At 45.0% G+C, this 9,656-nt stretch overlaps 1 protein-coding gene across 1 annotated transcript; it reads left to right on the forward strand.

Moving 5' to 3' along the window:
- Nucleotides 1-2,191: 2,191 nt before the first annotated feature.
- LOC129857409 (sialic acid-binding Ig-like lectin 5) lies at nucleotides 2,192-9,435 on the forward strand. The gene is made up of 8 exons (XM_055925630.1): nucleotides 2,192-2,269; nucleotides 3,147-3,536; nucleotides 4,334-4,645; nucleotides 4,863-5,126; nucleotides 5,409-5,681; nucleotides 6,183-6,282; nucleotides 6,556-6,721; nucleotides 6,866-9,435. The coding sequence occupies exons 1-8, from the start codon at nucleotides 2,215-2,217 to the stop codon at nucleotides 7,067-7,069; spliced, it is 1,764 nt and encodes a 587-aa protein (XP_055781605.1). The 5' UTR covers nucleotides 2,192-2,214; the 3' UTR covers nucleotides 7,070-9,435.
- Nucleotides 9,436-9,656: the final 221 nt, after the last annotated feature.

Raw genomic sequence — 9,656 nt, forward strand, 5'->3', positions numbered from 1 at the left:
ATTTCTCTATTTGGTTAGGTCAGGGTGTGATTTGGGTGGGCATTCTAGTTTGTCTATTTCTTTGTTGGCCGGGTATGGTTCCCAATCAAAGGCAGCTGTCTATCGTTGTCTCTGATTGGGGATCATACTTAGGCAGCCCTTTTTCCCACCTTCAGTTTTGGGATATTGTCTTTGTATAGTTGCTGTTTAGCACTACAGAGCTTTACGTTCGTTTCGTGTTTTGTTGTTTTTTGGTGTCATTTGAAAATAAAGTAAAATGTACGCCTACGATGCTGCACCTTGGTCTCCTTCCAACGACGTACGTAACAGACGATCCCACCACCAAAGGACCAAGCAGCAAGGCCAGGAGGAGCAGACATCTTGGACATGGGAGGATATATTAGACGGTAAAGGATCCTGGACGTGGGAGGAGATCCAGGCCGGAAAGGATCGCCTTCCATGGGAGCAGGTGGAGGCAGCGAGAGAGGAACGGCGACGAAACCAGGAATCAAGGAGACGACGGAAGCCCGAGAGGCAGCCTCAAAAAAAGATTTGGGGGGGGCACAAGGGGTGGCGAGCGGAGCAAAGGTGGGAACAAGAACCAATTCCCTGTAATTATGATGAGGAGTTGGTCACGGTTCAGATACCATGTTTTCTGGTTCTGCGCACCGTGCCTCCAGTGCGTACCCTTAGCCCGGTGCGTTCTGTGCCTGCTTTCCGCACGTGTCGGGCTAAAGTGAGAATCCAGCCAGGACGGGCTGTGCCGGCTCAGCGCTCCTGGTCTCCAGTACGCCTCCTCGGTCCAGGATATCCTGCGCCGGATATACGCACTGTTTCGCCAGTGCGCCTTCGCAGCCCAGTGCGTCCTGTGCCAGCACCCCGCACTTGCCGGGCTAAAGTGAGCATCCAGCCAGGACGGGTTGTGCCAGCTCTATGCTCCAGACTTCCAGTGCACCTCCACGGTCCAGTATATCCTGTGCCAGCTCCATGCACCCGGCCTCAGGTATGTGTCTCCAGCCTAGTACGTCCTGTGCCTGCTCCACGCACGAAGCCTCCAGTGGAGATCCATGGCCCGAAGCCTCCAGTGATGATCCATGGCCCGAAGCCTGCAGTGACGATCCACGGCCCGGAACCTCCGGCGACGATCTGCCGTCTAGAGTCTCCGGCGATGTTCCGCAGTCCAGAGTCTCCGGCGATGTTCCGCAGTCCAGAGTCTCCGGCGATGTTCCGCAGTCCAGAGTCTCCGGCGACAGTCCGCCGTCCAGAGCCTCAGGCAATGGTCCGCAGTCCAGAGCCTCCGGCGACGGTCCGCAGTCCAGAGCCTCCGGCGACGGTCCGCAGTCCAGAGCCTCCGGCGACGGTCCGCGGTCCAGACCTTAAAGAGCCTTTATATTTCTCTATTTGGTTAGGTCAGGGTGTGATTTGGGTGGGCATTCTAGTTTGTCTATTTCTTTGTTGGCCGGGTATGGTTCCCAATCAGAGGCAGCTGTCTATCGTTGTCTCTGATTGGTGATCATACTTAGGCAGCCCTTTTTCCCACCTTCAGTTTTGGAATCTTGTCTTTGTATAGTTGCTGTTTAGCATTACAGAGCTTTACGTTCGTTTCGTGTTTTGTTGTTTTTTGGTGTCATTTGAAAATAAAGTAAAATGTACGCCTACCACGCTGCACCTTGGTCTCCTTTCAACGACGGACGTAACACTTACTGTATTTTCACCTTGGCCCGTGCACTGCGCAGACACAATGTATCAAAATCAAATGATATTTTATTGGTCACATACACATGGCAAGCAGATGTTAATGCGAGTGTAGCGAAATGCTTGTGCTTCTAGTTCCGACAGTTCAGTAATATCTAACAAGTAATCTAACAATTCCACAACTACCTAATACACACAAATCTAGGTAAAGGGATGGATTAAGAATATGTACATATAAATATATGGATGAGCGATGACCAAGCGGCATAGGCAAGGTCATAAGCCAATAACAAGTGGTGTGTCAGCCAAGGAGTGTTTTATAGGCCTATGTATTACGATAATATCATTACAAATTCCGATATTATATGAGACGTACTTTATTTGAAATGTGTTAGCTTAACTATATAGTATTTTCAACTATTGGGGAAATTGTTAGGGGTCTTAAAATAAGTTCCTGACACCGTGACATTATGAAATCCAAACAACTTCCTCCTCGCCTCTTCTTCCTTCACACCATCCTTCCCCCTGTTGTGTCTGAGCATGCTTCTAGTCATGTGTCTGGACAGAATGCTCCTGCTGTGTACTGTGATCTTTGGTGAGTTGCTTATGATATATTTAAATGCTAACTGCCATGTTTTAAAATGCGAAGAGCCTTATCACTAGGATAATAGGGATAGTCACATTTCTTATCTTAACAACTCCTCAACTAACTGCAAGTTGGTCACTTGCTTACATTGACGTAACATTACATATGATGCTACATGGAGATTTGACCAGTGATCCAGTTTTATATTGTGTCATTTTAACATAAAGTAAGGGATATATTGACAAATACATATTTTTGTAGATATGACGAAAATGAGCTGCAGAGCAGTTTGCCCCATGTATTGAGGCCCAGGACTATTATAACAAGAGGGAAAATTACTTCTGTACAATTCTATCCATTCACTGATGCAATTGTGTATTCAACAATATAAAGAGTGACAAAATAAGTAATTAAAGCACAGAGACCACGTTCGTACAGTAGGATGATAATGCAAGCAAAGCAAAACGAAGCATGCCCCTTCCCCTTTTCTTAATTTAACTCTATTGTGAAATGTCCCACCATGTCACATTGTGCCAGACTACCAGGCAACTAACAGCTGGACAGAGAGTAATTATTGAAATTTTGTACAATTCTATTTAATTTCATTGTTCATTGATAATTGATTGTACCTTGAACACAATGTTCTTCCTCCATAGCATGACTTTAAGATTTAGTTTTAGATAGGAGTAGTTGTCTGTAGGATGCTATTTGTTACTTCTGTTCTGTTATAGTGTGGTGCTACTATTTTTACTTGTACAGTATCTTCTTCACATCTACCAGACAGTGACGTAGTTCCAAAGTCACATTGTTGCCAAGTCATATTGTTGCACTACAGGGCTTCAACTTTTGGTATAGCTCATGTTTCTCTGCTACTTCATACCAACAGGCTTCTGGAAGGACACCTATGCTGTGTCCCCAGTGCCCTCTGTCCCAAAGCTTGTCCCTGCCTTGGCAGGCTCCTGCGTGGTCATCCCCTGCTCCTTCACTCCTCCAGCCTCTCACTCCATCCTGGGCAGGCAGGTGGGCGTGAGGCTGCGCTACAGCAATAGTCACATCTTCTTCCTGCAGAGTACAGCTTTCAGTTCGGATGACAAATCCACTGTCAGCAAGGAGTTCCAGGGCCGGACATCCCTACGGGGAAACACGGACGATGGAGACTGCTCTGTAATGATTGACAGGGTCCACCTGGCTGACTCCAATGTCTATCAGCTGGCGCTGAAGGGCCATGGACAGAAAGACTGGGGGAAGGCGAGGAGTGTCAACATCGTTGTGTCAGGTGAGAGGGATCTCATTGCACATAATTACATACACTGAGTATACCAAATATTAGGATCACCATCCTAATATTGAGTTGCAACCCCCTTCTGCCTTCAGAACAGTCTCAATTCGTGTAGGCATGGACTCTACAAGGTGTCAAAAGCGTTCCACAGGGATGCTGGCCCATGTTGACTCCAATGCTTCCCACAGTTGTGTCAAGTTGGCTGGATGTCGTTTGGGTGGTGGACCATTCTTGATACACAGGGGAAACTGTTGAGAGTGGAAAAACCCAGCAGCGTTGCAGTTCTTCATACAAACTATCATACCCCGTTCAAAGGCCCTTAAAACTTTTGTTTTGCCCATTTGCCCTCTAAATGGCACACATACACAATCCATGTCTCAAGGCTTAAAAATCCTCCCCTTCATCTACACTGATGGAAGTGGATTTAACGAGTGACATCAATATGGGATCAGAGCCGTCACCTGGATTCACCTGGTCAGTCTATGTCACGGAAAGAGCAGATGTTCTTAATGTTTTCTACTCTCAGTGTATCTATTGTTATTTAACAGAATCTCTGCCTCTCATCTGTTATTATATATAGATAAAGTAACTGCTATCCTTTTCGTTGTTAACATGTTTAATACGTGAAAAGAGGGTTATTTTATATGGCTCATGTTAATACACCAATCTACCAATTTTTACACAACCTGAGTTGAATTATCCCTAATGCTAATGGACTAAACATTTCCTTTATCCCCATTTAGACTGTGTTCATCACGTCAGTTCTTATCTCTCTTTGTCCCCCTCACTGACAGAGTCCCCAGAGCTCCCAGTGATCAGCGGTGTGAGGGCAGCGTCAGAAGGACAGATGGTGTCACTAAACTGCAGCATCAGTTACTCCTGTCCCTCCCGGGCCCCCACCCTCCAGTGGCGGTGGGAGAGAGGAGCTCAGGAGAACAGCAGCGAGTACGGGGAGCCGCATGTACTCCGGCCCCAGGGTCAGGGGCCTACGCTACGGACCTCTCTCACCTTTATCGCATCGTACCGCATCAAACCCAGAATGAGGTGTGAAGCAGTATATCCAGGAGGAAGAAGAGTATACACCGTAAAGGAGCTCCATGTGACATGTAAGTACTTTCTATATAAATGTATGATCGTTTGCAATGCGAAGCTAGGGCCCATATTCATAGTGTTTCAGAGTGCTAATCTAGGATCAGATTTTACTTAATGAAAAATATTTTATAGGCTGGGGGAGCTGATCCTAGATCAGGACTCCATCCAACTCAGGACTCCAGAGATGCTTTATGAATACTGGCCTTGATTGCTATTGCATCTCTCCTCTAGTCTCTCCAAAAGATGTCACAGTCCAGGTCCATACCTTGACTGTCCAGGAGGGGTTGAACGTGTTACTGGCCTGCTCCTGTAAAGCTGACCCGCCTGTGACAGAGTACAGGTGGTCATACACCCAACGTGGGCTAACTGTAGACCTTCACCAGCGCACATTTACGGTCCGGGTGTACAATGTGACCCGAGACATGAGGGTCCGCTGCACAGCCCAGAACCTAATTGGACGGGCAGAGTCCAAATCGACTTCCTTAAACATTCAATGTAAGCATTCTATACAGTCAATGTTTAATCGATTATTTTGCTTCCAATTCCTGCGTATGGATTTAAACGGCTGCTGTTTGTACAGTTGTACACTTTACATTGTGATACAAGAACAATATTTTGAATTGAGATGCTACATTGTTCTTGAAATACGGTGTCACAACCTGTAAGGGCAGATCCCTTTCCAGTAGATCCCAGGTACTCTAACGTCCCTGATCCTTCCATGATGCTCTCTCTCTTTCTCTTGCTCTCTCTCTCGCTCTCCTTTCTTCTATCCCCCAGACAAGCCTGCCATCCTCCATCTCTCCTCCTACTGTGTTGTGGAGAGGTTGGAGGTTCTGTGTCGCTGTTCTGTAGACTCCAACCCCCGGCCTGCCGTAACCTGGAGTGTCAACGGTAGTGTTCCACCATACAGTTACAACACATCAGTAGGCTCAGAGAACGGTACACTAACAGCCACGCTGAAGGGCCACATGGAGACTCCACTGAGGGTAGTCTGCTTCGCCATCAATGCACTGGGCAACGACTCCCACACACTGCTTCAAACAGAGGATGGTAAGCATTGGGGCACCACACCACACAAAAGAAATACATGGGTAAATATTACTTGTATTTCTTTTACTCCTCATGTCCTCTCTCCTCACTTCCTTCTCAAAACGCATTGGAGGAGAAGGTTAGAGGAAAGGATCCTCTGACCTTGTCCTCCAATGTATTTTGAGAAGAAGGCGAGGACATGTGGAAACAGGGAAACACAATTGAGATGCACACACATTATACATGGTGTATTGTAGGAAGCATCTGTACTGTGAGTAAAATATGAGGGTGAAATACTAAGCATGAATCGTTCAAGGTCGCTAAAGTCTATTCTTTCAGATTATCCTTACAAATGTATGAATGGTTCCTGCAATGTCACTGGTTGGTTGACCTGTTCCAATAATATAGTATAATAATACAGTATAATATACGATAAGAAGATAATCTGTTTGCTGAAGGTTGAAGAGCAAAAAAAGTGGTATCTTTAGATTACATAGCTGTGTTTTTGTTGTTGACTGACAGGTTCTCTGCTGTGGAAAGTGATACCTGCAGTATGCATCTCTTTGGCCACCTTCCTCCTCTCTCTACTCCTCCTGTTCTGCTGTCGAAAGAGGTCCGGAAAGTAAGAAACATATTTTCTGAGAGTTGCTTGCCTCTGACTTCTCTAACGTCTGCCACCATTGTGCCTCAGTTACTTCAGATGTCTTACAAACTTGGAAAAAACAAATTACATACCAGTACATCAAACATATGTTGTTTCATTTAAAATAACATTGAATAGAATTATGAAAGAGGAACTATTCATTCACATGTAAAACTGTTCCAAGAGGAGAAATATTCAATCTTAAAAGTAGATGTTTCATGATCATGTCCTCTCTAATCCAAACTCTTTAAGACGTGTGCTGACCTGCAGACCTCCGGTGTATCCTGGGGACATGGGGATCTACCAGGATCGGATGCCCCTCTACATCAACTGCACTGAGGTCACCAACATCTACACCAATGGCAGTTACCAGCTGGTTTACCAGAACTGCACCCCTCTTTTCGTCCGGACCAAACAGGTACACCTACTGTTCTGTACCAAAAATATAATTTTGCTTGTAACTGGGTATGTTACAATACCATGCAATACAATAGCTTTATTATCCATTGAAACATAAATATCCAATTGAATGGCTGACTAACCACATTATGTCGTGTCTCAGACACATCCGATGGGGAGGCGAGGTTGGGAGAGACGAGGTGGAGAGAGGAGAGGGGGAGAGAGAAGAAGAGGTGAGAGACGCGGAGGGGAGAGAAGAGGAGGAGAGAGTCAAGGGGGAACGGTGGACAGAGGAACAAGAGACAGACAAAGCCCTGCCTCCAATGACAATAATACTGAAACAGCTATCTACCTAGAGATCATCTGAGTTCATCTCTCAGTGAGGTATGTCATGGATAGCTCTGGTCCAGATTTTTAGCACTAACGGCTTGGACCAGAGCTATGTCATGGAGTGGAAGAGAGCTCTTGCAGTGTATAACAATACAAGCACAACGATATCATATCCATTTGATATAATTTTGCATTATTATACATACTGTACCAAGTAGTTATGCAAAATTATACCAAATGGGTTAAGTGGCACATTAACATTATCCTTCTCTCCTTTAAAATGATATATACAGTTTAAGTCGGAAGTTTACATACACCTTTGCCAAAAACATTTAAACTTGGTTTTTCAATATTCCTGACTTTTAATCCTAGTAAAAATTCCCTGTCTTAGGTCAGTTAGGATCACCACTTTATTTTAAGAATGTGAAATGTCAGAATAATAGTAGAGAGAATTATTTATTTCAGATTTTATTACTTTCATCACATTCCCAGTGGGTCACAAGTTTACATATACTCAATAAGTATTTGGTAGCATTGCCTTTAAATTGTTTAATTTGGGTCAAACGTTTTCGGTAGCCTTCCACAAGCTTCACACAATAAGTTGGGTGAACTTTGGTCCATTCCTCCTGACAGAGTTGGTGTAACTGAGTCAGGTTGGTAGGCCTCCTTGCTCGCACACGCTTTTCAGTTCTGCCCACAAATTTTCTATTGGGTTGAGGTCAGGCTTTGTGATGGCCACTCCAATACCTTGACTTTGTTGTCCTTAAGCCATTTTGTCACAATTTTGGAAGTATGCTTGGTGTCATTGTCCATTTGGTAGACCCATTTGCGACCAAGCTTTAACTTCCTGACTGGTGTCTTGAGATGTTGCTTCAATATATCCACATAATTTCCCTTCCTCATGACACCATCTACTTTGTGAAGTGCACCAGTCCCTCCTGCAGCAAAGCACCCCCACAACAAGATGCTGCCATCCCTGTGCTCACGGTTGGGATGGTGTTCTTCGGCTTGCAAGCCTCCCCCTTTTTCCTCCAAACATAACGATGGTCATTATGGCCAAACAGTTCTATTTTTGTTTCATCAGACCAGAGGACATTTCTCCAAAAATTATGATCTTTGCCCCCATGTGCAGTTGCAAACGGTAGTCTGGGTATGTGATGGCGGTTTTGGAGCAGTGGCTTTTTCCTTGCTGAGCGGCCTTTCAGGTTATGCCGATATAGGACTCCTTTTACTGTGGATATAGATACTTTTGTACCTGTTTCCTCCAGCATCTTCACATGGTCCTTTGCTGTTGTTCTCGGATTGATTTGCACTTTTCGCATCAAAGTACGTTCATCTCTAGGTGACAGAACGCGTCTCCTTCCTGAGCGGTATGACGGCTGCGTGGTCCCATGGTGTTTAAACTTGCGTACTATTGTTTGTACAGATGAACGTGGTACCTTCAGGCGTTTGGAAATTGCTCCCAAAGATGAACCAGACTTGTGGAGGTCTACAATTTCTTTTCTGAGGTCTTGGCTGATTTATTTTGATTTTCCCATGATGTCAAGCAAAGAGACACTGAGTTTGAAGGTAGGCCTTGAAATACATCCATAGGTATACCTCCAATTGACTCAAATGATGTCAATTAGCCTGGATTTTTTTTTTTTCAATTTTCTGGAATTTTCCACGCTGTTTGAAGGTACAGTCAACTTAGTGTATGTAAACATCTGACCCACTGGAATTGTGATACAGTGAAATAATCTGTCTGTAAACAATTGTTGGAAAAATTACTTGTGTCACGCACAAAGTAGATGTCCTAACCAACTTGCCAAAAGTATTGTTTGTTAACAAGACATTTGTGGAGTGGTTGAAAAACGAGGTTAATGACTGCAACCTAAGTGTATATAAACTTCCGACTTCAACTGTATATACACTGCTCAAAAAAATAAAGGGAACACTTAAACAACACAATGTAACTTCAAGTAAATCACACTTCTGTGAAATCAAACTGTCCACTTAGGAAGCAACACTGATTGACAATAAATGTCACATGCTGTTGTGCAAATGGAATAGACAAAAAGTGGAAATTATAGGCAATTAGCCAGACACCCCCAATAAAGGAGTGATTCTGCAGGTGGTGACCACAGACCACTTCTCAGTTCCTATGCTTCCTGGCTGATGTTTTGGTCACTTTTGAATGCTGGCGGTGCTCTCACTCTAGTGGTAGCATGAGACGGAGTCTACAACCCACACAAGTGGCTCAGGTAGTGCAGCTCATCCAGGATGGCACATCAATGCGAGCTGTGGCAAGAAGGTTTACTGTGTCTGTCAGCGTAGTGTCCAGAGCATGGAGGCGCTACCAGGAGACAGGCCAGTACATCAGGAGACATGGAGGAGGCCGTAGGAGGGCAACAACCCAGCAGCAGGACCGCTACCTCCGCCTTTGAGCAGGAGGAGGACTGCCAGAGCCCTGCAAAATGACCTCCAGCAGGCCACAAATGTGCATGTGTCAGCATATGGTCTCACAAGGGCTCTGAGGATCTCATCTCGGTACCTGATGGCAGTCAGGCTAACTCTGGCGAGCACAAAGTTTGGGGTCACTTAAGAATGTCCTCGTTTTTTTTTTAAAGCAATTTTTTTGTACA

Source organism: Salvelinus fontinalis, chromosome 6 (assembly GCF_029448725.1).
Source record: "Salvelinus fontinalis isolate EN_2023a chromosome 6, ASM2944872v1, whole genome shotgun sequence".
Lineage (NCBI taxonomy): Eukaryota > Metazoa > Chordata > Actinopteri > Salmoniformes > Salmonidae > Salvelinus > Salvelinus fontinalis.